Source organism: Lolium perenne, chromosome 3, assembly GCF_019359855.2.
Source record: "Lolium perenne isolate Kyuss_39 chromosome 3, Kyuss_2.0, whole genome shotgun sequence".
NCBI lineage: Eukaryota > Viridiplantae > Streptophyta > Magnoliopsida > Poales > Poaceae > Lolium > Lolium perenne.
The window spans coordinates 267,272,209-267,299,808 of NC_067246.2; the positions used below are offsets into that span (position 1 = coordinate 267,272,209).

The 27,600-nt window shown below is 43.3% G+C and overlaps 1 protein-coding gene and 2 long non-coding RNA genes across 5 annotated transcripts; 2 read left to right on the forward strand and 1 right to left on the reverse strand.

The window, feature by feature from the left end:
* Positions 1-14,540: 14,540 nt before the first annotated feature.
* Positions 14,541-15,905, forward strand: LOC139837655 (uncharacterized). Its single transcript, XR_011754247.1, has 4 exons — positions 14,541-14,897; positions 15,013-15,105; positions 15,193-15,358; positions 15,789-15,905. It is a non-coding gene; the product is annotated as an uncharacterized lncRNA (long non-coding RNA).
* A 46-nt stretch (positions 15,906-15,951) lies between these two features.
* Positions 15,952-24,175, forward strand: LOC127344053 (uncharacterized). Of its 3 annotated transcripts, none has more exons than XR_007877706.2 (7): positions 15,952-16,023; positions 16,800-17,388; positions 17,909-18,168; positions 19,763-20,000; positions 20,776-21,004; positions 23,127-23,233; positions 23,754-24,175. It is a non-coding gene; the product is annotated as an uncharacterized lncRNA (long non-coding RNA). The 3 variants fall into 3 exon arrangements; XR_007877708.2 differs by having other exon boundaries at positions 19,793-20,000; positions 20,760-21,004; XR_007877705.2 differs by having other exon boundaries at positions 19,793-20,000.
* Positions 24,176-24,796: 621 nt separating this feature from the next.
* On the reverse strand, positions 24,797-26,388 carry LOC127338631 (uncharacterized). Its single transcript, XM_051364673.2, has 4 exons — positions 26,203-26,388; positions 25,882-26,117; positions 25,643-25,724; positions 24,797-25,542 (listed from the first exon to the last, which is right to left on the reverse strand). The coding sequence occupies exons 1-4, from the start codon at positions 26,318-26,320 to the stop codon at positions 24,875-24,877; spliced, it is 1,104 nt and encodes a 367-aa protein (XP_051220633.2). The 5' UTR covers positions 26,321-26,388; the 3' UTR covers positions 24,797-24,874.
* Between the last annotated feature and the right edge of the window lie 1,212 nt (positions 26,389-27,600).

Consider the following 27,600-nt stretch of genomic DNA (forward strand, 5'->3'; position numbering starts at 1 on the left):
TGTGGAGTTAATACTATTTCTAATGTGAGAACTATCAAAGTGGGAACTATTGATTGTCCTATATATGAGCCTAAAGAAGAATATCAAACTCTTGTGATTGGATCCATATCAATACAATTCAAGGTAACATGATTGATTTGAGGTTTATTTCTTCTTATGCTTTGTAAAATTTATTTGGTGACAAGACTTGATCAACCTTGTTAACAAATACCTTTTACATGCATAGAGAGGGTAAACAACATCTCTTTCTTCCTCCACTTGCTCTAGTTGCTGTAGCATTTTTAATTTGCAAAGTTCCTTAGTTATTTGAAGATTTCAAAAATTTTCCTGGCCAGTAATAATAAAGTAAATATCCAGAAATATGCATTTTTCAAAGTTTTCAAAAATTCACAAAAATTATACCGTTGGTCCTATTTTTCGACGAGGCACCTGGGAGCACCAGAGGATGACATGTGGGGCACCAGAGGGCGCCAAACCACAGGCCGGCGCGGCCAAGGAGGTGGCCGCGCCACCATGTGGTGTGGGCCCCCCTTTGCCCCACTTTGTCATCTCTTTCTCCCAGCACCTTCTCTCTCCCAAAAAAACTCGTACCAAGTTCCTCTCTCTCGCATTTTTGCTCCAGAGCTCCAGATTTCTCGATCTCTTTGCTCAGCCCAGATTTCCTGCTGAAATTTGGCACATTTGCTCCTTGGTATGTGACTCCTCCACCCATCCAAGTAGAATTTTGTTTGGTTGAGTATATCTTGAATATTTTGCTGCTGTAGGTAACATGTTTAGTGAGCTTGCATGCTTGTTCTAAGTGGTAGAAACTAGTTTTGATGCATGATTAGTACTCTAGCAAGTTCCTATGGTAGTTTCCCTTAATTATATGTCACCAAATCAAATTTTTATATTGTTTGTTGAAATTTCAGAAAATGGAGTGGAATAGATATCACTTGAACTAGCAAGAATTGGAAGTCCAACAGGTTATGAGAGTCAATCGTGAAGAGGGAGTATACCCCTCTTACTACCCGTGCGCAGATTTCATGAGAAGCGCGGGAATACTTGAAGATGTTCAAAGTCTAATTTCTCGTGCAGGGCTGAGTGACTTTGTTGAAGGAGAGCCAAGACAATATGTTAAATTAACTATGTCTTTTGTGCAGGACTTCAAGTTCAATTGGTCGCGATCTAACCCCACGGTCCAGTATAAAATTTACAATAAAGCTGTTAACTTGCCATTTAGTGCTTTTTGTGCAGCAATTAGAGTACCGCAATGGGGGTCATGCGAGAAGATAAGGGGATCGCCGCAAGAACTCTTGGACCTCTTCAAGATGATTAGCGATGGAAGGAGTTTCTTAGGGGATAATGGTAAAATCACTAGTATTCAGTTCCCGGCTATCCGCTACTTTGCCTATTTTATTACCAAATGCGTCCTTGCTAAAAAGATTGGTGGTAAACTTTCTATCCCGGATTTGGCTTTTCTAGCTGCGGCACTGCAAAATAGTAAGACTTATAATTTGGGGGCATTGATAGCCTATAGACTTGCTACTAACCGTGAGAAAGGTGGAGTTTGTGGAGGTCTCATCGCCTCTCGTTTACTGGCTTTTCATAATGTAGAACCTCATCATTTTGATATTCCATTCTCCATAGAAAGACTTGACATAGCCTCTATGATTAAACATGAATTTGTTTCTGATTCCTCCAACTTGGGTAACCTGTATTACAAGATGGTATTTTATAAGAAAGTCTGGAGAATAACTAAGAAAACTGAGAAACTAGTAAGATTGCCTGCGCCTGTTTTGTCTAACCTTTATTCCAGGGGAGATTGGTCGGTCACAGAAGGTGCACTGGATGCACATATAGAGAGAGGAGGTCAACATGCAAGAGACGACACGGAGGTCGAGGAGCACCTCGACTCATTATCCGATGCAGCAAGTTCCTCGCATCAACATGGTGGATATGCGGAGCCTCCACGCTTTTCTTCTGCACAGGAGCTTTACTATGACTACTCCATGGACTACCCACCGGCGAGGAACAACGACCCTCGATGGGATTGAACTCCACTTAGGCCAAAAGCCTAAGCTTGGGGGGGGGGTATACCGGCATCACTCATTCTTTGCATATTATGGTTGCTGGATACTTGTACATACTTGTTTTGTTCGTTTGAGTGGTTTTCTAATGAGAAGAAGATAATATTTGGGGAAGTGCTGCCTGAAAACAGATTCTGGAACGTTACCGTAAAAATTCTCAAAAATAGCCAGAGCGTCATTTTGAGCTGCCAATTTTTGTGCAGGTTCCCCAGGTTGTTATCTAACTTTCATTAGTTGAACACTTTTCGATCTGAGCAACTTAAGATTTTTGTAAAAATCGATTTCTGTACTGCTGTCAGGTTTTGGCAGATTTCTGCCATCTCGCTTTTCTGTGTTTCTTTTAATTTGCTATTTCTTGTTCTTGCTTTGTTTCCTTCCCAAAACACAAAAAGACCAAAAATATTACTGTTGTTTCTCTTCACCATTTGTTTGCTTTGGTTTCTTGCATTTGTTTCGCTTTATTTGCTATTACTAGTTTGCTATAAGAAAACCCAAAAAGATTTTGCTTTGTTTGTTTGTTTCCTCTTGTTCTTATTTGCAATTTGAAAACACCAAAAATATTTGCTGTTCTTCTTTGGTTTGTAAAGTTATTTATGAGTTCAATGGTCTTCGGTGGCTGGAGCGTGGTTTTCATTTCATATTATCCAAGCTACACAAGTGAAAAGGCAATAATGACGATCTACGACAATCTGATTGTGGTGAGAGGCTGGTATGAACTCTATTTGTTTTCATTTTTGTACATATACTCATCCATATGAGCATGCTTAGTTGGTTCATGTGAAGTATATGTTATTTGAGAAAGTCTAGTAGTTTATGATCTCTCATGTTTAGCTCCAATCTATTAATATGAGTAGCATGTCATGGATGTTTGTTTGCATTGTTTTATTCATAAGTAAGTATGGCATTGTGGTATCCTCCTCTGAATAATTCATTTATATCGACTTGGCACATGCTCACGCATGCATATGACTGAACAAAAGTCAATTAAGCCTCGATGATCTATATTGCTTCAGAGTTCTTGTATCACTTTTATGCCTCCGTTAATTTATTTTGCCGCAAGCATGATTATGACGATTCGCTCTCTTGATTTGTCGCTCCTTAGTCTATTGCTAGCCTTCACTTGTACTGAGCGGGAACGCTGCTCGTGCTTCCAAACACCTGAAAACCAAGTTGTTCCAAAAGTGTCCACCATAAATACCTATGCATGGCATTTCAAACCATTCCAAGTAAATTCTCATGCGCTACCTTTAAAACCTTCAAAATGTTTCTCAATTTGTGTTTATGTTTCATAGCTCATGAGGAAGTATGTGGTGTTTAGCTTTCAACCTTGTCATTTACTTTTGACGTACTCTCATATGGACTAGTGGCACATCCGCTTATCCAATAATTTTGCAAAAAGAGCTGGCAATGGGATTCCCAGTCCCAAATTAATTAACTTAAATAGACACTCCTCCATGGTTTGTGATTGTTGGACGGCACCCGAAGGATTCGGTTAGCCATGGCTTGTGTAAGCAAAGGTTGGGGGGGTGTCATCATCATAATAAAACTAAAATAAAAAGGCACTCCTTCATGGTATGAGATTGTTGGCAGGCACCCGAGGATTCGGTTAGCCATGGTTTGTGTAAGAAAGGTTGGAAGGAGTGCCAAATAAATATGCAATAATTCATGGGAGCCGCTCTTGAAAGTCCGGTTGGCGAGGTAGTTAGTGTACCCATTACCATTCGTTGACAACAACAAACACCTCTCAAAATAATTTTGCTCCTGTCTTTATAAAAATGAAAAGCTCTAGCGCATGTTAATCCCTGCTTCCCTCTGCAAAGGGTCAATCTTTTACTTTTATGTTGTGTCTCCATTATTTCTTTGAGCACTATCTTGAGAGCACAACTGTCATTCTTAGTATAATATGCTTGTCTCAAAATATGATTGATTGTGGTATAACTTTGATGCATTTATCTTTTGACAATCACTACTTCTAGTCTTTCTATGAACTCCAGAGGTGCCCGGGCATTTATGTTTTGCCAATCAAATACAGGCAAGCGAGATACCACTTTATCATACTCCCTTATGAACATTGCAATCCTGCTCATATACATGATTCATGATGCTTATTATTAATTGTTGGTACCTCTCCATGATTGACATAGCTGTTAGATGATCTTATTTGCATGTATCTCATTATGAACTGCTTAAGTATTAGCCATAGCATGAGAATATATACATCATATGAGCAAATGTGTTCATGAAAGTTCTTTTATCGCTCAGTTGTTAACTGAATTGCTTGAGGACAAGCAATAAGCTAAGCTTGGGGGGAGTTGATACGTCCAAAACGTATCTACTTTCCCGAACACTTTTGCTATTGTTTTGCCTCTAATTTGTGTATTTTGGATACAACTAACACGGACTAACGCTGTTTTCAGCAGAATCGCTCTCGGTGTCTCGTTTTTGTGCAGAAATCCAACTTTCGGGAAAATCCTCGGAATTTATGCAGAAGGCCCTATTTTCTCAGGAAACTAACGGAGCCAGAAGGAGAAGTCAGGTGGAGGCCCGAGGGCCCCACACCATAGGGCGGCGCGGCCCAGGGGGGCCCGCACGGCCCTGTGGTGTGGCCCCCTCGGCCGGCCTCCGACGCCCTCCTTCGGACTACTTATCGGCCTCGACCTAAAAACGCACAGAGAGAAGTCGAAGTCGCCAAAAAACCCTCCAGAACGCCGCCACATCGCGAAACTCCGTCGCGGGAGCCAGAAGTCTCCGTTCTGGCACTCCGCCGGGACGGGGAATTGGAGGAGATCATCGCCGCCATCACCGCCAACACCTCTACATCAACCAGCCATGTTTCCCCCATCCATGTGTGAGTAATTCCCCCGCTGTAGGCCAAAGGGGATGGTAGGGATTGGATGAGATTGGTCATGTAATAGCATAAGATTGTTAGGGCATAGTGCCTAGTGTCCGTAATTGGTACTTTGATGATATTGTTGCAACTTGTTATGCTTAATGCTTGTCACTAGGGCCCGAGTGCCATGATCTCAGATCTGAACATGTTATTGTTTCATCAAGATAATCATTGTTATGGTCTTACCTATAAGTTGTATACACATGTCGCTGTCCGGAACCGATGGCCCCGAAGTGACAGAAATCGGGACAACCGGAGGGAATGGTAGTGATGTGAGGATCACATGTGTTCACTGAGTGTTAATGCTTTGCTCCGGTACTCTATTAAAAGGAGTACCTTAATATCCAGTAGTTTCCCTTGAGGCCCGGCTGCCACCGGCTGGTAGGACAAAAGATGTTGTGCAAGTTTCTCATTGCGAGCACGCACGACTATATATGGAACACATGCCTATTGATTGCTTTGTACTTGGACACCTTTTTATTATTATCTGCAAATGCCCTGCTATGATTGTTACATGAGTTTCTCTCATCCATGCAACGCCCGTCATCCGTCCCCGTGCCTACAGTATTTTAATCCTGCTGTTTACTAAAATCACTACTGCTGTCTCTGTTACTCTGCTGTTATTTCACCATCGCATCTGCTATAAAATCATTACCGATAAACTCTTGCGAGCAAGTCTGTTTCCAGGTGCAGCTGAATTGACAACTCCGCTGTTAAGGCTTCCAAGTGTTCTTTGTCTCCCCTTGTGTCGAATCAATAAATTGGGTTTTACTTCCCTCGAAGACTGTTGCGATCCCCTATACTTGTGGGTCATCAGAAGCCAAGAAGTCTCTCAAGGAGAAAGGTATTAAATCTGAAGATGTGAAGAATCTACCTCGTATAGAAGATATATGTGAGATAATTCCCCCTTCATCCATGATTGAGGTAAACTCCCTTCAACGCTTTACTAGGGAAGATATTCTGTATTCGAAACCTCCTGCACAATGCTTAGATGAGTTTGATAATTATATTGTTAAGCAAGAAAATTTTAATATGAGAGTAGAGAATCATCTAATGGAAAATTCTCAAGCTATTAGTGAATTGCATGATATTGTGGAGAGAACCTCCAATGATGTTAAGATGCTTGTTAAACATTTCCATATGATTCAAACTCAAATTGATCAACTCACTAAAGTGCAAAATGACTTGTTAGGGAATAATTCTAAAGAGAAACATGCTTATGAAGTAACAACTAGAGGTGGTGTCTCTACCCAGGATCCTCTATATCTTGAAGGGCATCCCAAAAGAATTGAACAAGATTCTCAACGCATTGAACCTAGTGCTCATTCTAGGAAGAAAAAGAAGAAGAAACATAAAAATGTTGTAGAATCCTCTGAACCTGTTAATGATCCTAATAGTATTTCTATTTCTGATGCTGAAACTGAAAGTGGTAATGAACATGATAACGATAAAGATAATGATAAGAATAATACTCCTGATAAAGAAGAGGTTGAAGAAGAACCTGAAAAGCATGCTAAAAATAAAAAGTACACTAAAGAAGACTTTATTGCTGAGAAACATGGTAATGAAAGAGAACCTTGGGTGCAAAAGCAAATGCCTTTTCCTGCTAAGAAACTAAAATCAAAGGAAGAAGAACACTATAATAAATTTTGCGATTGGATGAAACCTTTATTCTTGCAAATCCCTTTGACTGATGCTATTAAATTGCCTCCTTATTCAAAGTATATGAAAGATATTGTTACTAACAAAAGGAAAATCCCCAATGAGGAAATTTCCACTATGCTTGCTAATTACTCTTTCAATGGCAAAATTCCAAAGAAGTTGGGCGACCCAGGTATACCTACTATTCCTTGTTCTATTAAGAATAATTATGTTAAAACTGCTCTATGTGACTTGGGAGCCGGTGTTAGTGTTATGCCTTTTTCTCTTTATAAGAGACTTTACTTAGATAAGTTGATACCTACTGATATATCTTTGCAAATGGCTGATAAATCTACTGCTATTCTTGTTGGTATATGTGAGAATGTTCCTGTTCAAGTTACTACTAACTGCTTGATATTAACTGATTTTGTTGTGTTGGAAATGCCTGAAGATGATAATATGTCTATTATTCTTGGGAGACCCTTTCTTAACACCGCAGGGGCTGTTATTGATTGCAATAAAGGAAAGGTTACTTTCAATGTTGATGATAGGGAGCATACCGTTTATTTCCCCAAGAGGATTGAGAAAGCGTGTGGAGTTAATACTATTTCTAATGTGAGAACTATCAAAGTGGGAACTATTGATTATCCTATATATGAGCCTAAAGAAGAATATCAAACTCTCGTGATTAGATCCATATCAATACAATTCAAGGTAACATGATTGATTTGAGGTTTATTTCTTCTTATGCTATGTAAAATTTATTTGGTGGCAAGACTTGATCAACCTTGTTAACAAATACCTTTTACATGCATAGAGAGGGTAAACAACATCTCTTTCTTCCTCCACTTGTTCTAGTTGCTGTAGCATTTTTAATTCGCAAAGTTCCTTAGTTAATCGAAGATTTCAAAAAAATTTCCTGGCCAGTAATAATAAACTAAATACCCAGAAATGTGCGTTTTTCAAAGTTTTCAAAAATTCGCAAAAATTATACCATTGGTCCTATTTTTCGACGAGGCACCTGGGAGCACCAGAGGATGACCTGTGGGGCACCAGAGGGCGCCAAACCACAGGCCGGCGCGGCCAAGGAGGTGGCCGCGCCACCATGTGGTGTGGGCCCCCCTTTGCCCCACTTTGTCATCTCTTTCTCCCAGCACCTTCTCTCTCCCGAAAAAACTCGTACCAGGTTCCTCTCTCTCGCATTTTTGCTCCAGAGCTCCAGATTTCTCGATCTCTTTGCTCAGCCCAGATTTCTTGCTGAAATTTGGCACATTTGCTCCTCGAAAATGGAGTGGAATAGATATCATTTGAACCAGCAAGAATTGGAAGTCCAACAAGTTATGAGAGTCAATCGTGAAGAGGGAGTATACCCCTCTTACTACCCGTGCACGGATTTCATGAGAAGCGCGGGAATACTTGAAGATGTTCAAAGTCTAATTTCTCGTGCAGGGCTGAGTGACTTTGTTGAAGGAGAGCCAAGACAATATGTAAAATTAACTATGTCTTTTGTGCAGGACTTCAAGTTCAATTGGTCGCGATCTAACCCCTTACGGTCCAAAGATAAAATTTACAATAAAGCTGTCAACTTGCCATTTAGTGCTTTTTGTGCAGCAATTAGAGTACCGCAATGGGGGTCATGCGAGAAGATAAGGGGATCGCCACAAGAACTCTTGGACCTCTTCACGATGATTTGCGATGGAAGGAGTTTCTCAGGTGATAGTGGTAAAATCACTAGTATTCAGCTCCCGGCTATCCGCTACTTTGCCTATTTTATTACCAAATGCGTTCTTGCTAAAAAGATTGGTGGTAAACTTTCTATCCCGGATTTGGCTTTTCTAGCTGCGGCACTGCAAAATAGTAGGACTTATAATTTGGGGGCATTGATAGCTTATAGACTTGCTACTAACCGTGAGAAAGGTGGAATTTGTGGAGGTCTCATCGCCTCTCGTTTACTAGCTTTTCATAATGTAGAACCTCATCATTTTGATATTCCATTCCCCATAGAAAAACTTGACATAGCCTCTATGATTAAACATGAATTTGTTTCAGATTTCTCCAACTTGGGTAACCTGTTTTACAAGATGACATTTTATAAGAAAGTCTGGAGAATAACTAAGAAAACTGAGAAACTAGTAAGATTGCTCATACTGCTTTTGTCTAACCTTGATTCCAGGGGAGATTGGTCGGTCACGGAAGGTGCACTGGATGCACACATAGAGAGAGGAGGTCAACATGCAAGAGACGATACGGAGGTCGAGGAGCACCTCGACTCATCATCCGATGCAGCAAGTTCCTCGCATCAACATGGTGGATATGCGGAGCCTCCACGCTTTTCTTCTGCACAGGAACTTTACTATGACTACTCCATGAATTACCCACCGGCGAGTAACAACGATCCTCGTTGGGGTTGAACTCCACTTAGGCCAAAAGCCTAAGCTTGGGGGGAGGTATACTGGCATCACTCATTCTTTGCATATTATGGTTGCTGGATACTTGTACATACTTGCTTTGTTCGTTTGAGTGGTTTTCTAATGAGAGGAAGATGATATTTGGGGAAGTGCGGCCTGAAAACAGATTCTTGAACGTTACCGTAAAAATTCTCAAAAATAGCCAGAGCGTCATTTTGAGCTGCCAATTTTTGTGCAGGTTCCCCAGGTTGTTATCTAACTTTCATTAGCTGAACACTTTTCGATCTGAGCAACGTAAGATTTTTGTAAAAATCAATTTCTGTACTGCTGTCAGGTTTTGACAGATTTCTGCCATCTCGCTTTTCTGTGTTTCTTTTAGTTTGTTATTTCTTGTTTTCGCTTTGTTTCTTTCCCAAAACACAAAAAGACCAAAAATATTTCTGTTGTTTCTCTTCACCATTTGTTTGCTTTGGTTTCTTGCATTTGTTTCACTTTATTTGCTATTGCTAGTTTTCTATAAGAAAACCCAAAAAGATTTTGCTTTGTTTGTTTGTTTCCTCTTGTTCTTGTTTCTAATTCGAAAACACCAAAAAAATATTTTCTGTTCTTCTTTAGTTTGTAAAGTTCTTTATGAGTTCAATGGTCTTTGGTGGCTGGAGCGTGGTTTTCATTTCATATTATCCAAGCTGCACAAGTGAAAAGGCAATAATGACGATCTACGACAATCTGATTGTGGTGAGAGGCTGGTATGAACTCTATTTGTTTTCATTTTTGTACATATACTCATCCATGTGAGCATGCTTAGTTGGTTCATGTGAGGTATATGTTATTTGAGAAAGTCTAGTAGTTCATGATCTCTCATGTTTAGCTCCAATTTATTAATATGAGTAGCATGTCATGAATGTTTGCTTGCATTGTTTTATTCATAAGTAAGTATGGCATTGTGGTATCCTCCTCTGAATAATTCATTTATATCGACTTGGCACATGCTCACGCATGCATATGACTGAACAAAAAGTCAATTAAGCCTCGATGATCTATATTGCTTCAGAGTTCTTGTATCACTTTTATGCCTCCGTTAATTTATTTTGCCGCAAGCATGATTATGACAAGCATCGCTCTCTTGATTTGTCGCTCCCTAGTCTATTGCTAGCCTTCACTTGTACTGAGCGGGAACGCTGCTCGTGCTTCCAAACACCTGAAAACCAAGTTGTTCCAAAAGTGTCCACTATAAATACCTATGCATGGCATTTCAAACCATTCCAAGTAAATTCTCATGCGCTACCTTTAAAAACCTTCAAAATGCTTCTCAATTTGTGTTTATGTTTCATAGCTCATGAGGAAGTATGTGGTGTTTAGCTTTCAACCTTGTCATTTACTTTTGACGGACTCTCATATGGACTAGTGGCACATCCGCTTATCCAATAATTTTGCAAAAAGAGCTGGCAATGGGATTCCCAGTCCCGAATTAATTAACTTAAATAGACACTCCTCCATGGTTTGTGATTGTTGGACGGCACCCGAAGGATTCGGTTAGCCATGGCTTGTGTAAGCAAAGGTTGGGGGGAGTGTCATCATCATAATGAAAATAAAATAAAAAGGCACTCCTTCATGGTATGAGATTGTTGGCAGGCACCCGAGGATTCGGTTAGCCATGGTTTGTGAAAGAAAGGTTGGAAGGAGTGCCAAATAAATATGCAATAATTCATGGGAGCCGCTCTTGAAAGTCCGGTTGGCGAGGTAGTTGGTGTACCCATTACCATTCGTTGACAACAACAAACACCTCTCAAAATAATTTTACTCCTGTCTTTATAAAAATGAAAAGCTCTAGCGCATGTTAATCCCTGCTTCCCTCTGCAAAGGGTCAATCTTTTACTTTTATGTTGTGTCTCCATTATTTCTTTGAGCACTATCTTGAGAGCACAACTGTCATTCTTAGTATAATATGCTTGTCTCAAAATATGATTGATTGTGGTATAACTTTGATGCATTTATCTTTTGACAATCACTACTTCTAGTCTTTCTATGAACTCCAGAGGTGCCCGGGCATTTATGTTTTGCCAATCAAATACAAAAAGCGAGATACCACTTTATCATACTCTCTTATGAACATTGCAATCCTGCTTATATACATGATTCATGATGCTTATTATTAATTGTTGGTACCTCTCCATGATTGACATAGCTGTTAGATGATCTTATTTGCATGTATCTCATTATGAATTGCTTAAGTATTGGCCGTAGCATGAGAATATATACATCATATGAGCAAATGTGTTCGTGAAAGTTCTTTTATCGCTCAGTTGTTCACTGAAGTGCGTGAGGACAAGCAATAAGCTAAGCTTGGGGGAGTTGATACGTCCAAAACGTATCTACTTTCCCGAACACTTTTGCTATTGTTTTGCCTCTAATTTGTGTATTTTGGATGCAACTAACACGGACTAACGCTGTTTTCAGCAGAATCGTTACGGTGTCTCGTTTTTGTGCAGAAATCCAACTTTCGGGAAAATCCTCGGAATTTATGCGAAGGCCCTATTTTCCCAGAATAATGACGGAGCCGGAAGGACAATTAAGGTGGAGGCCCGAGGGCCCCACACCATAGGGCGGCGCGGCCCGGGGCCCGCGCGGCCCCGTGGTGTGGCCCCTCGGCCGGCCTCCGACGCCCTCCTTCGGACTATTTATCGGCCTCGACCTAAAAACGCACGGGGAGAAGTCGAAGTCGCCGTAAACCCTCCGTAACGCCGCCACATCGCGAAACTCCGTCGCGGGAGCCGAAGTCTCCGTTCGGCACTCCGCCGGGACGGGGAATTGGAGGAGATCATCACCGCCATCACCGCCAACGCCTCTACATCAACCAGCCATGTTTCCCCCATCCATGTGTGAGTAATTCCCCCGCTGTAGGCCGAAGGGGATGGTAGGGATTGGATGAGATTGGTCATGTAATAGCATAAGATTGTTAGGGCATAGTGCCTAGTGTCCGTAGTTGGTACTTTGATGATATTGTTGCAACTTGTTATGCTTAATGCTTGTCACTAGGGCCCGAGTGCCATGATCTCAGATCTGAACATGTTATTGTTTCATCATGATATTCATTGTTTATGGTCTTACCTATAAGTTGTATACACATGTCGCTGTCCGGAACCAATGGCCCCGAAGTGACAAGAATTGGGACAACCGGAGGGGATGGTAGCGATGTGAGGATCACATGTGTTCACGGAGTGTTAATGCTTTGCTCCGGTACTCTATTAAAAGGAGTACCTTAATATCCAGTAGTTTCCCTTGAGGCCCGGCTGCCACCGGCTGGTAGGACAAAAGATGTTGTGCAAGTTTCTCATTGCGAGCACGCACGACTATATATGGAACACATGCCTATTGATTGCTTTGTACTTGGACACCGTTTTATTATTATCTGCAAATGCCCTGCTATGATTGTTACATGAGTTTCTCTCATCCATGCAACGCCCGTCATCCGTCCCCGTGCCTACAGTATTTTAATCCTGCTGTTTACTAAAATCACTACTGCTGTCTTTGTTACTCAGCTGCTGTTATTTCACTACTGCTACTGCTATAAAACTGTTACTACTGATAAACTCTTGCGAGCAAGTCTGTTTCCAGGTGCAGCTGAATTGACAACTCCGCTATTAAGGCTTCCAAGTGTTCTTTGTCTCCCCTTGTGTCGAATCAATAAATTGGGTTTTACTTCCCTCGAAGACTGTTGCGATCCCCTATACTTGTGGGTCATCAATCAACATGAGTAGCAGCAGCACAAACGGTAAAGCATTCATCGCTAAACAGATTGAGATATGTCGCACGTACCAATCTGGTGGAGGTGGCGTTGGAGGTGTAGCAGATGATGTTGCAGCAGTAACGTTGTTGATGACAACGTTGTTGATGACGGGAACGACGGGTCGAAGTAGATGGCGTTGAAGACGACGGAAGGCGACCCGTGATGAAGAGCTTGAGCAGCCGCGCAGAGCGCTTACCAAAAACCTAATCCGCCCTCTCCCGTACAGGATCGCAAGGACGAGCGGTTCCGGAGACCTGCTCTCCTGTTCGCCGATGCACGTCGGCGCGCGGGATGGAGTGGGCTACGAAGGCTGCGCAAGCAGAGAGAGGTAGCAAAACCCTAACTCGTGTATTAGATGTGTTTCTGCGGTAGCCGAGCAAGAGATTATATAGGCCCAAGAAACCCTAGGCAACGTGGGGCACGCCCACGTAGCGCGCACGTTTCGAGTCGGTTACAGATAGCCCATGGTCCGGGAGCGACCCGAACCGACTAACTGCGACGCGTCCGTCTAGGACTCTATTCGTTTTAGAACTGCAAAAAGAAAGGAAAGTCTCGGCTCGAGGCTCAATCCACTCACCACGAGCGCAGCGCGCATCGTGACGTGTCGAGTCGAGTCGAGACGAGCGAGGAGGAGGAGGAGGAGGAGAGCGCGTGAACCAATCCTATTCTTACTCACTTACTAGTGGTGGAACAACCCACCTTATAAGGTGGTCTAACTTCCTCTCAACTTTTCATATGGGACTAAACTTCCCACCTCTTGCCACTCCCTAGTGGCCAATGTGAATGGGCCCAATATTTCAACAGTAGACACCTCCTTAAAGAGGTCTCGATCCTCCAATAGTTGAAGTGGCGACCATAAACGGAGCAAAGCCGTACATCGGTAGATAACCTGCACAAGAGAAGAATTCTTATCATTAAAAATATTATCATTTCTACATAGCCAAAGCGACCATATGTCAGCATGCAATCACGCCCACTCTGATTAGCGTTTTATACCTAGGATCCACCCTATTTAGCCAATTGCTAAAAATATTTGCAATGCTACAAGGTGGGTATAAGGTAGAACCCATCTGAATGATTGACCATATAGATCTATCAAACCAACAGTTGAAGAAACGATTTTTTTATTGTCTCATCTTCATGACAAAAAAAAAAACACATTTCTTACAGCCGTACCAGTTGCATTTTACAAGGTTGTCTTTAGTTAGAATCACACCCATCTGAATTCAGTTTGTCATGGAGTAACGAATATAAAAAGAACTTATGTTTTTGCTGATTACCGTTATTTTTTCCATATCCACCTAAAGTGAGGATGTGCAGTATCTATGCCAGCCCATATTGACTCGATGAATCCTTATTTGATCCTAAACGTAGAGTTTAGAACTTGAGGTAATATGTATGTGTACTTTAGGAATATGTTGAATCAAAACAACATAAATCACCGTCAATGCCGTGTTAAGGTCTCGTTACAGATCACACTAGTCGATTGGAATAGTGGGCGATCGGTCTATGGAATTTGAGTAACATGGTCATTTGGCAAATTACCTAGGCAAACATATATATATACTATATATAAAAGTTGAACCCATCTCCTGAAATCTCAGCGTTTTGGAGTTTTAGACACTGTTCACAGTTCCTTTTTATCCAATTAAACATTGACGCGTGGATCCTCGAAGCTGGGTTCAGTTAAAACTGCTAGCTAAACTGCCAAAGCGGTGCACGAGTTGCCCACGATCCTCTTTCTTTCCTCTGTCCTATCCTTTCCTTATTTCTCTCATCCTATCCCCCACGCCGGCTGCCTCTGGTCAATTTTCTCCTCCGGCCCACCCCATGGCCCGCTTCGGAGACACCGCTTCGGCGATTGGTTTCCACGGAGGTACTCTAGAAGAGACCGCCTGCTGTATGCTTCGTGCAGAGGAGCTGCAGGCGCCCGAGAATCTATGGAGCTGGCCGCCGGCCGCCGGGGTCAGAGGTAGGCGGCGGCAGGTCGGGTTGTGGGAGAGGGGCATAGCCTAGAAGACGCCCCGCCGCCAACCAGATGGACGAGCAGCAAACGGCGGCGAGGGACTGCACGCCGGCGAGCAGCAGAAGGCTAGCTTGCGGTTCGTTCTCCCATCCTTCCCATCCATCTCCTCTCTTCCTCCTGTACCACCGGTCATGTTCACCTCCTCTTCCCAGTATAATGAGGACGACCTGAATCCCAGCTGTTTTTTTTAGGTAAAGACGACCTGAATCCCACCTTGGTTTAGATGTGGTTAGCTTTGATCCCACGATTTGCAAACACTCGAAAGAGAGATCTGGATATAGCAGGTGAGATTATGATGCAATATGTATCCAATATTTGTTGTTGGATCTAGATGCGTGTATCTTCCTTGATACTTCTCCTATGAATTGCAGATTCGTTTTTCTTCAATTTACCTTTTATCCCGTGTCACCTCCTGCCTCCTACCAACAGCTAGAGACGTCCACCCTATAAAGAATTGAACCAGAATTGGACCATATAGAGCTATCACGAAAATTGGACTCAGATGCTCATGTAGTTTGGGGAATAAATGTTCTTGGAGTAAGACAATCTTCTGAACTCTGTTATTTGTTTGGCAAAACGTTGGTTCCAGATTTCAGTTGAAATGCTATTGCAAGGCAATCTTCTGGCTGCTAGCATACATATTTACCTTGTGCGGTGCACCACTTTATTATATCAGCTGATTACATAACGTAGCATTTGCAGATATTTGAGTTTCTGCTTTTGTAGTTGAGTTTAATCGGCTGGTTATTCTAGGTGTTCTCCATTATAGCCTAAGGTAACATCCAGTTGTGTGTAATATTTGATAGCTGAACATCTAGGGATTCTCACATATAGTATATTCACTTCCAAATAAAAAGATTTTACAAAAAATAACCTTTGGGAATGGTTCTTGCGATAATACCATACTGAATATGGAAAGGCCTGTATTTTAAAAGGCAATAGTTGTTTCTTGACTTTTTTGTTATAGGGTGATGATGGTGCGTGCTACTTTGTTCAGGGATGCTTGCAGAATGAAAGGACATGAGTGGGAGCATGATGAACATCAAGGAGAAAATATGAAGGATTCGAGGTGGGACTAGAGCCAAGAGATTCTTACACAACTTAAGCAAGCTGGAGCATATCCATTCCAAAGTATGGCTAAAGGCAGCCCACCTCACTCAAGACACCCCTTCATTGCCAAGAAACAAAGGGGGTCTCAATAGGTGTGAAACTCTTAGCATGTAATTCAGTTTTGTGTGTGCTTCTTAGCCTTATCAGGTGCAATTTAATCTGCTCGCTTTCAACCGAACGCATCTGAGATATGGATGATGTATGAGTGCCTATGCTATGCATCTACTTTTTAGATTTTATACAATTTGGTCATGAATAGCTTCCCTTTTGGGGTTTTGGAATAGTTTTTAAGACAAGGATGCTTTTGCGCATCTTTGTTAAGAAAAGAAAAGATTAATATGGATTTAGATTTCCACAATTGTTAGGTGCAGGTTCAACAATTGCAGCATGAAATGCCGAGGTGCAGAAGAAGATGCTTTTAGTATGATAGTTCCCCCATGTTTCTATACCAATATCTTCCAAATGCTCTGATCATGTTCCTTTTAGCGTTCATGTCACTTGCTTTTGTTAGACATATTTATTGGCGATCTGCATTGTCATGTAGTAAACTGATGGTGAATACTGCGTGTTCATTTTAAGCTTGGAGCCAACATTTAAGATAAATTTGCTTAGTATGATCAGAGTATTCGCTTTGGATTGACCTAACTTAATTGATTGTATGGTGTGACATTAGCTATTCGCATCACAGTTTGATAGTTTCTAATCACTATTTCATATGCAGTGTATGTTTTTAGATTTGGGTCCAGTTGAAAACGTTATCAGTGTTGTGCGGTCTGTTTTACATCAGTTACGTTACTTCTACATATTGAATCCATGTGAGCATTGGAGTTCTGGGTTATAATGATATTTTAGGTTTTTTTTATATCAGGCGAACTTTATAATTCAGGGGATGTTTGGATGGTGGCATGGTGCCCGCTTTTGCCTCTGTCAGCTCGCCCAGCAGATGGTGACGAAAGTGAACGGCTGACCAAAATTTTGGCGTGGATCCGGAAATTTGGTGTCAATCCAAACGCACGCCCATGCCCGCAGTCAACACCAATTTTTTGGCTTGGCTGTAGCCGGCTGCAACCCAAAAAGACTCTCAATCACAGGAGCTGGTTTGAATTCCTAATATACTTTGGCTTGTTGATATTGAACCGGAACTGCTGCAGCATGTCTATTACAAAGCAGATTTATGTTTCTTATACTTCAGTTTTTGTTTTTATTCCTTACTACCCCTGCCGCATATAATTCAAAATGTTTATGTTTATAAGTGCATCAGAAAATCCACCAAATTATCCAAATCCATACTGATTCATTTCTCTATCTTCTCCGTACTAGCAAATTAACTAAGTGTAATATGTTGTTCAGGTATAAATCAACACTGCATTTGGAGGGTTCAGTTTTAGTTTATAGTGTACCAAGTACTTGATCACCTCTAACAATGCTCAGCTATCACTATCCAAGCTTGGTTGCAGGTATGTTTACGCACTTGGTCGTAGTATTAACTATATGTGCATCCTAGATTCACCTGATTTAGAAAATAGCTTTCTAACACTTACCTATTTCTTTTTGCAGTACTTACTCTCAATGTTATGCCTATCAGTTATTAATGCATTTTAGTCAGCTAATTGACAAACTAGCCCTACATACACTTGAATTTTCTTTTTTGCAATATCTTCTCCACATCAAATAGGGAAAATGTCCTTCTTTTCAGCCCTTACCCTGTACCAAACATACCAATTGTTCTGCCTGTTTCTTTCATTATACATCTTGGATGCAGGCAACTCTATCAGTTTCATGTCATCTATTTTGCTTACTGATCTTATGTTATCTCATATGTGCTATTTGTGTTTTTTGATCCTCATAGCACCAAGCAATGCCATGCTTTATGTATGAACAACCAGTTATGTTACACCGTAACATTCTAGCATCTTCTTGGTCGATTGAAAGTCAGTGTTTTCTTGGTCGAGTTAAGGTATGGATAGTGTTGTCCAGGTTGAACAGTTATGTACTACATCACATCCCGCCCCGACAATGGAAGCCCTCATTGCCGACATCTCTGTCATATCATGTCCCCTTGAGATGGCTTGCGAGCTTTGACGTCCGGATTGGGACATGTGGATGCAGGGACGCTGCAAGTGGTTCACACGGCAGGGCAAGCGGCCAGGAGAGACGAAGATCGTCAGACCCAGTTCAGCTCAGCTGTGGAGTGAGACAGCGACGTCACCAAGCAGATGCGAGCCAAACTTAGAACGGTACTGTTAGCATGGTACACCATGTGTATAAATATATGTGTTATCTACCTTATATTGACAATACTATTTCACATCTAACAAATATAAGTCCGTTTTAACATCAACGCTAACTGTATGCATCAAAAAGGAACCACCACGGGCGCGGCGTGTCGCCGCGCCGCAAGCTTCCTAGTACTATATATAAAAGTTGAACCCATCTGCTGAAATCTCAGCGTTTTGGAGTTTTAGACACTGTCCACAGTTCCTTTTTATACAATTAAACATTGACGCATGGATCCTCGAAGCTGGGTTCAGTTAAAACTGCTAGCTAAACTGCCAAAGCGGTGCACGAGTTGCCCATGATCCTCTTTCTTTCCTCTGTCCTATCCTTTCCTTATTTCTCTCATCCTATCCCCCACGCCGGCTGCCTCTGGTCAATTTTCTCCTCCGGCCCACCCCATGGCCCGCTTCGGAGACACCGCTTCAGCGATTGGTTTCCACGGAGGTACTCTAGAAGAGACCGCCTGCTGTATGCTTCGTGCAGAGGAGCTGCAGGCGCCCGAGAATCTATGGAGCTGGCCGCCGGGGTCAGAGGTAGGCGGCGGCAGGTCGGGTTGTGGGAGAGGGGCATAGGCTAGAAGACGCCCCGCCGCCAACCAGATGGACGAGCAGCAAACGGCAGCGAGGGACTGCACGCCGGCGAGCAGCAGAAGGCTAGCTTGCGGTTCGTTCTCCCATCCTTCCCATCCATCTCCTCTCTTCCTCCTGTACCACCGGTCATGTTCACCTCCTCTTCCCAGTATAATGAGGACGACCTGAATCCCAGCTGTTTTTTTTAGGTAAAGACGACCTGAATCCCGCCTTGGTTTAGATGTGGTTAGCTTTGATCCCACGATTTGCAAACACTCGAAAGAGAGATCTGGATATAGCAGGTGAGATTATGATGCAATATGTATCCAATATTTGTTGTTGGATCTAGATGCGTGTATCTTCCTTGATACTTCTCCTATGAATTGCAGATTCGTTTTTCTTCAATTTACCTTTTATCCCGTGTCACCTCCTGCCTCCTACCAACAGCTAGAGACGTCCACCCTATAAAGAATTGAACCAGAATTGGACCATATAGAGCTATCACGAAAATTGGACTCAGATGCTCATGTAGTTTGGGGAATAAATGTTCTTGGAGTAAGACAATCTTCTGAACTCTGTTATTTGTTTGGCAAAACGTTGGTTCCAGATTTCAGTTGAAATGCTATTGCAAGGCAATCTTCTGGCTGCTAGCATACATATTTACCTTGTGCGGTGCACCACTTTATTATATCAGCTGATTACATAACGTAGCATTTGCAGATATTTGAGTTTCTGCTTTTGTAGTTGAGTTTAATCGGCTGGTTATTCTAGGTGTTCTCCATTATAGCCTAAGATAACATCCAGTTGTGTGTAATATTTGATAGCTGAACATCTAGGGATTCTCACATATAGTATATTCACTTCCAAATAAAAAGATTTTACAAAAAATAACCTTTGGGAATGGTTCTTGCGATAATACCATACTGAATATGGAAAGGCCTGTATTTTAAAAGGCAATAGTTGTTTCTTGACTTTTTTGTTATAGGGTGATGATGGTGCGTGCTACTTTGTTCAGGGGATGCTTGCAGAATGAAAGGACATGAGTGGGAGCATGATGAACATCAAGGAGAAAATATGAAGGATTCGAGGTGGGACTAGAGCCAAGAGATTCTTACACAACTTGCAGAAGCAAGCTGGAGCATATCCATTCCAGTATGGCTAAAGGCAGCCCACCTCACTCAAGACACCCCTTCATTGCCAAGAAACAAAGGGGGTCTCAATAGGTGTGAAACTCTTAGCATGTAATTCAGTTTTGTGTGTGCTTCTTAGCCTTACTGTGCAATTTAATCTGCTCTGCTTTCAACCGAACGCATCTGAGATATGGATGATGTATGAGTGCCTATGCTATGCATCTACTTTTTAGATTTTATACAATTTGGTCATGAATAGCTTCCCTTTTGGGGTTTTGGAATAGTTTTTAAGACAAGGATGCTTTTGCGCATCTTTGTTAAGAAAAGAAAAGATTAATATGGATTTAGATTTCCACAATCGTTAGGTGCAGGTTCAACAATTGCAGCATGAAATGCCGAGGTGCAGAAGAAGATGCTTTTAGTATGATAGTTCCCCCATGTTTCTATACCAATATCTTCCAAATGCTCTGATCATGTTCCTTTTAGCGTTCATGTCACTTGCTTTTGTTAGACATATTTATTGGCGATCTGCATTGTCATGTAGTAAACTGATGGTGAATACTGCGTGTTCATTTTAAGCTTGGAGCCAACATTTAAGATAAATTTGCTTAGTATGATCAGAGTATTCGCTTTGGATTGACCTAACTTAATTGATTGTATGGTGTGACATTAGCTATTCGCATCACAGTTTGATAGTTTCTAATCACTATTTCATATGCAGTGTATGTTTTTAGATTTGGGTCCAGTTGAAAACGTTATCAGTGTTGTGCGGTCTGTTTTACATCAGTTACGTTACTTCTACATATTGAATCCATGTGAGCATTGGAGTTCTGGGTTATAATGATATTTTAGGTTTTTTTTATATCAGGCGAACTTTATAATTCAGGGGATGTTTGGATGGTGGCATGGTGCCCGCTTTTGCCTCTGTCAGCTCGCCCAGCAGATGGTGACGAAAGTGAACGGCTGACCAAAATTTTGGCGTGGATCCGGAAATTTGGTGTCAATCCAAACGCACGCCCATGCCCGCAGTCAACACCAATTTTTTGGCTTGGCTGTAGCCGGCTGCAACCCAAAAAGACTCTCATTCACAGGAGCTGGTTTGAATTCCTAATATACTTTGGCTTGTTGATATTGAACCGGAACTGCTGCAGCATGTCTATTACAAAGCAGATTTATGTTTCTTATACTTCAGTTTTTGTTTTTATTCCTTACTACCCCTGCCGCATATAATTCAAAATGTTTATGTTTAAGGAAAAACGTTTGTACACGCACGGACGGGTACACGAGCTATCTCAAGCTCCAATTACTTTTTTGAAAACTCAAGCTCCAATTACTTGGTGATTCGCACAAGTAGCACACGTGGGTTGAAATTTTTTGTATCAGACCAAATATGATGTTTTGGAAGAGAATCTCTGAGAAGATAGCAGATAGGACGTGTCCTGCAATGTCTCTGTAGCTTAATGTCCTCTCTCCCCAAGCACTCTCGTGGTGGCCATGGCAAGCTCCGACCTGGGAGCGGCAGGTCCATTGCTTCGGCCATGACGCCGTGCAGCCCGCATGCCGTGTCTCCCGCCCCGGCCGTGCTTGCCTCCCCGCCTCGGCCACGCCCGTGACTCCTCGCCCCGGCCCCCCCATCGCCTCCCCGGCCGCGCCCGTGCCTCCCCGCGCTGGGTGCGCTAGTCGCCGCTTCGGCCTGGTCGCTCCTGTCCCGAGTTCGCGGGAGCCGCAGCGCAAGGCCGACGGCTTGCTGAGTTCGCGGGAGCTGGAGGCCGAGCGAGCGACGCGAGTTCTTCCATGCGGCTCACTAGCGGGCAGAGGAGGCCGTGACGAGGATGGCGGATAACGCGGTGGGACGGGAGGGCGCTGAGCGGCTGGAGCGGTCTGAATTCTTTGACGGAGGCGGGCATACGCGCCTAAGCTGTCGAGCTCGAGCTCGCCTTATGGAAGGGCAGGGACGAGCTCATCCCCAAGTTCACGAGCAGGTGGGAAATCGCGGGAGTTCGCGCGCGTGTCCAGCTCGGCCCCTCCTGCCGTCGTGGCCCTGGTCAACGAGATTGGCTCCGCACCCGCCATCTCCGACTCCCGGAACCTAAGGTCTCCGTCGACATGTCCGTCGCCTTCCCCGACCTCTCGCAGGCACGCTCAGGGGATAACCTAAGTATCCTGGCGAGCGCGCTGGGCCACAAGGACGCCTACCCCGGCACGCGCGTCCTGCTCACCGCCGCTGACACCGGCAATGTCGTCTCCAACTCTCCAAGGGCAGGCACTCCGTTTGTAGCAACATGAAGAAATCACCGCCCAAGCCGTCCCCAGCTCACAAGATCAAAATGTGATTTGCTACTAGTCCTACTGCTACCACTTATCTACTAGCATTGGCAGAAATAAAACCAAAGGGGTCCCAAAAGCAAACGAGTAACGATCTGCTGAATTCATCCCATGGATACTCTGTTGGTACGATGTATGTATTGCCAGTTCAGGTAACTGAGCATCTGAGCTCTGCTGCCATTGTCCGACAGAAGAAATTGTGTAGTGCAATCGCTGTTGGGTACTAGCTAGCTACCAGAGGAGAGGAAGGGGCATCCGCGAGCTGTCGAAGGGTTCCAGCGGTGGGGCGGAGCAATGCGTCGGAGGTTGGCCGAGGGAACAGCCGGAGGTGAGCGGAGGTCGCCGTCTCAGCCTTTTTCTCCAGGGCATCGTCGCGACCAGAGGAGAGCCGAGGGAGCTGGTGTATATCACCTCCACGGCTCTGTCTCCGCCAGAGGTGGGCGCAGCATCGGCGGCCAAACCAGACAGGCAAAGCTCGGCCCGAGAATATCTCGTTCAGCCGGACATCCATGCTGTTCATATGTGTCACACAGATATGGGAGAAGGACGAGCCCACTGAAAATTTGAAGAAGAGGACGCAACAGCTAAGGATGAAGATGATGGACGTAGCGCGTCGATTAAAAAAAAGGCCCATGCCAGGAAAGGACATAATGGATTTAAGTATAACGATGGGACATAACGTGAATGAGGGGCCAACCTGTGTGATTTTTGCACGAATCTCAAAAAGGTACATGTGGACAGGATAGCTTCCTTACCCATACGTGGGTGTACAAAATCCATTCTCTTATGTTTATAAGTGCATCAGAAAATCCACCAAATTATCCAAATCCATACTGATTCATTTCTCTATCTTCTCCGTACTAGCAAATTAACTAAGTGTAATATGTTGTTCAGGTATAAATCAACACTGCATTTGGAGGGTTCAGTTTTAGTTTATAGTGTACCAAGTACTTGATCACCTCTAACAATGCTCAGCTATCACTATCCAAGCTTGGTTGCAGGTATGTTTACGCACTTGGTCGTAGTATTAACTATATGTGCATCCTAGATTCACCTGATTTAGAAAATAGCTTTCTAACACTTACCTATTTCTTTTTGCAGTACTTACTCTCAATGTTATGCCTATCAGTTATTAATGCATTTTAGTCAGCTAATTGACAAACTAGCCCTACATACACTTGAATTTTCTTTTTTGCAATATCTTCTCCACATCAAATAGGGAAAATGTCCTTCTTTTCAGCCCTTACCCTGTACCAAACATACCAATTGTTCTGCCTGTTTCTTTCATTATACATCTTGGATGCAGGCAACTCTATCAGTTTCATGTCATCTATTTTGCTTACTGATCTTATGTTATCTCATATGTGCTATTTGTGTTTTTTGATCCTCATAGCACCAAGCAATGCCATGCTTTATGTATGAACAACCAGTTATGTTACACCGTAACATTCTAGCATCTTCTTGGTCGATTGAAAGTCAGTGTTTTCTTGGTCGAGTTAAGGTATGGATAGTGTTGTCCAGGTTGAACAGTTATGTACTACATCACATCCCGCCCCGACAATGGAAGCCCTCATTGCCGACATCTCTGTCATATCATGTCCCCTTGAGATGGCTTGCGAGCTTTGACGTCCGGATTGGGACATGTGGATGCAGGGACGCTGCAAGTGGTTCACACGGCAGGGCAAGCGGCCAGGAGAGACGAAGATCGTCAGACCCAGTTCAGCTCAGCTGTGGAGTGAGACAGCGACGTCACCAAGCAGATGCGAGCCAAACTTAGAACGGTACTGTTAGCATGGTACACCATGTGTATAAATATATGTGTTACCTACCTTATATTGACAATACTATTTCACATCTAACAAATATAAGTCCGTTTTAACATCAACGCTAACTGTATGCATCAAAAAGGAACCACCACGGGCGCGGCGTGTCGCCGCGCCGCAAGCTTCCTAGTAGGTATACTGCAAGCACATGTCTGTAATTTCACCCTACTTCGGATCATTGGCATTAAATGTGGATCAGCTGGTCAAGTAGTTGTCTATGCGCTGATACACGAAGCTAACGGGATTCAGAGGATATAACGCCAATGTAAAGAAAAGATGCTTATTAATCATAGATCCTAATTCTAAATGGTAGGGATGGAGATAATCTTAGTGTTGGAATTATTCTAGTCTAACTAACCTAGAGAAATGGAAGGGGATGTGGTATACCACATTCCCCTCATGAGGGAGCCTTGATCACAAACCCCTAATCAACCTTCTTTTGGACCCACTCCCCAGCCCTAGCACCATATATATAAAAGGATTGGATAGCCCGTTTGAACTATTTGATGCCGCGAGAGTAGTCATGATGTATTTGCTTTTTTTGTAAACACTTTCTTAATTAAAGGAATGGAATAGGGCAAGGCTTTTGCCCTCTTTTCAATAAAACATATAATGTCAAATTTCATTCAAACCAAAAATCTAAACTAATAACAAAAAAGCAGGTAGTCCACATATACTGTAATAGTATATACACCATTAATATATAGAATATTTGATTACTTATACAGTGCAGCGGCCGGATGTTTTATTTCACGTATTACTATTTTTACCGTCCCATGTATTACTATCATTTATAACATGGAAGCTACGGGCAGTTCATTACATGATGGTGCATGCTTCTGGGTTCTCATCGCTGAGTGTCTGCGGTGCCGGTGGGTAGTGCGGATACGGACGATACATTGCCGCTGGATGGCCAGCATATGGGTACTGATACTGCTGATACGCATAGTGCGGGTATGCGTAAGCATAGGGTGGGTGGTAGTAGTATTCGTAGAGGTCAGCCTCGGGCGCTACCGCAACAACCGCATCCTGCACAGGCAGTTTGAACTGGTGATCCTTCGTTTGGTTCTTCTCCTCTACAACTCCATCGATCGCGTCATTTGGCATATGCACTTGGGTTTTCTCCTTCTCAACTCCATCTCCATCCCCTTTATCTTGTATCTCAGTTTTGGTCTTCTCGTCGACATTTTGCACCTCCCCTCCACCTCCTCCCCCTGTTTTCGCCTCTTGTTTGGTCTCCTCTTTTACACCTTCATTTTTCTCCTTCAGATTGTCAGATGGTTCTTGTTGCTTTGCATTGGCATCCGCTGGTGTTTGGCCGCCCATCATCGCCGCTGCTGCTGGCGGCGGATCCAGGGGCTCTGCCCTGATGATGGCAGCTTTCTTTCCCGTGCACTTGTGGATGAATCCTACCAGGGTTGCTGGCTCAACTGCCCCTTTCACCATCAGCTCTGAAGATTTCATGTGTGGCACCGCTTCCTCCACTCCTGATTATCAGTTTGCAACCATATATATACGGAGTTCAAAAAACAAATGAGTGGTTTATCCACAATTCCACATACATTTATTAACATGCAGAGATAGTACCTTTTATGTTGAGGATCCTCCTTTTCATCTCCTCGCTGCAAGCTTCACAATGCATTTCTATCTTCATCACTACACCCATTTTCTGGTCCACAATCATATATAGTTCGTATAAAAAAGATGTTGCTTTAAACAAATATCAACATAGGTAGGTAGTAAGGTAAGAACAAAACGGTAATGAACTAATTAAGAATGATCTTAATATGAAATAGCAACAAGTACTAATGATTTAGTAAAAATACCATATCCAGCTCCGTTACATCGTTTTTCATGTCTGCCTTTGCGGCCTCTTTCTTCGTATCCTTATTTTTCACCGCTGATGGTGGCGGCAATTTGGCCGGCGATGGGCTGAGAAGCAGCGCCTTCTTCCTCGTCCTCCTCTCGACCCTGTCGACCACCATCATCGGGTCCTCCAGTGCCTTCTGGCCAGTCACGACGACCGTGTTGGTCGAGTTACTGACGATCACCTCCTCAAACCCTTTATTTCACGAACTAATTAGTTGAAAGATTTCGTAGCAGTTATACAGAGCTATTCGGATGCATATCCACTCCATAGCACGTACCCTCGGTGCGCAGCAGAGACCGTCGCATCTTCCTGGCGCAGCCCTCGCAGTGCACCGGCATGCTTACCACCACCTCGTTTGCCAGGTCACCGCCACCGCCACCCTTCACCGGCGCCATGCCGTCTACCTTCTCCACGACACCTTCCTTGCTCCTCCCATCGCCGGCCGCCGCCGTCTTCTTCGCCGTCCCCTGCCACGACGCAATAATAGCATAAGATTGACGACGGAACTCAAGAAATTCAGGACGGAAGAGAAGATAGAATTAGGACGAATTCTACAAGCTCTATACCTTGGCCATATGTGCTTGGTTCCTCGAGATAGAACTGGGCGTGGAGCGTCCGTGTGTGTGCGTGCACATTCAGCCGACGTCTTATGGAGCGTGCGCGTGTGTGCGTGGAGAAAGCGCGGGGCGCCACGTTGGGGCAGTGCACCTGCACCGAGCTATGGGATGCGCGGTGCGGTCGTTTGCATGCGGAAGTACTATGTGCTTCGCTGGAAACCAACACTCGATCGATGCAAGGTGGATATGCCTCCATGCAGATGCTGATGCACGAAAAACAATTATGGAGCAACACATTTAATGGAACCTGTGTCTATATACTATACGTATTCGGTGCCGCCCAACGCCCCCATGTCGAGCCTTTAGCTGGAATGGCGATAGATGTATAGTATCATTTTCATATACGAAGTAGCGTGACGCTCGTCGGTGGTTTTTTTTTTTTATGATCTATCTGGCCTCCTTGGGAGAAACTAATGGTATCTGCCCTCGTAGAAACTATTTCCAAATCTAGCGTTGAGTTTAGCCCTAGCGTCATGAAACCAAAATAGTGCATGCCGATGTTAAGGATGGTCGGCGCCAAAGCAGACAGCACCGAATCTAGGTTTGCACTAAACCCATTGGTGTCAAACCCATTGACCAATTTTCTGCCGGAATTCGCCGAAACGCACAACGTCGCTCCATCCTCGTTGGTGCCATGGCCAAATTTCAAAATGGTTTCACCCGCGGAGCTAATGAGTTAAATAATTTGGCCCAAGGGCCAGATTTGGACCCAAAAAAATACTCCATCGGTCATTGCTTAACATGAATCATCCTCTCTTCATTGTTCTCACCAATTTTAATCAATGCTAATCCCACGCAGATACCGAAACCTAACTGTTAGGACTATCAGGTGCACTTGTCTTATGATACACTGCCCATGTAATCTACAATAAGATAGTGAAATCTCAAATGCTTATATGATTTTCATAGCAGGTACGATGAGTTTAACTGCATATAGTGACACCAAAGGATGAGTAGCACCAAGGTGAGTTGTTCTACTCATTCTTATAGCATGATGAAAGATAGCAACAAGAAGGCCCTCTCCTTGGTTGACGGCTGCCCTCTCTTTCTTGCCAACT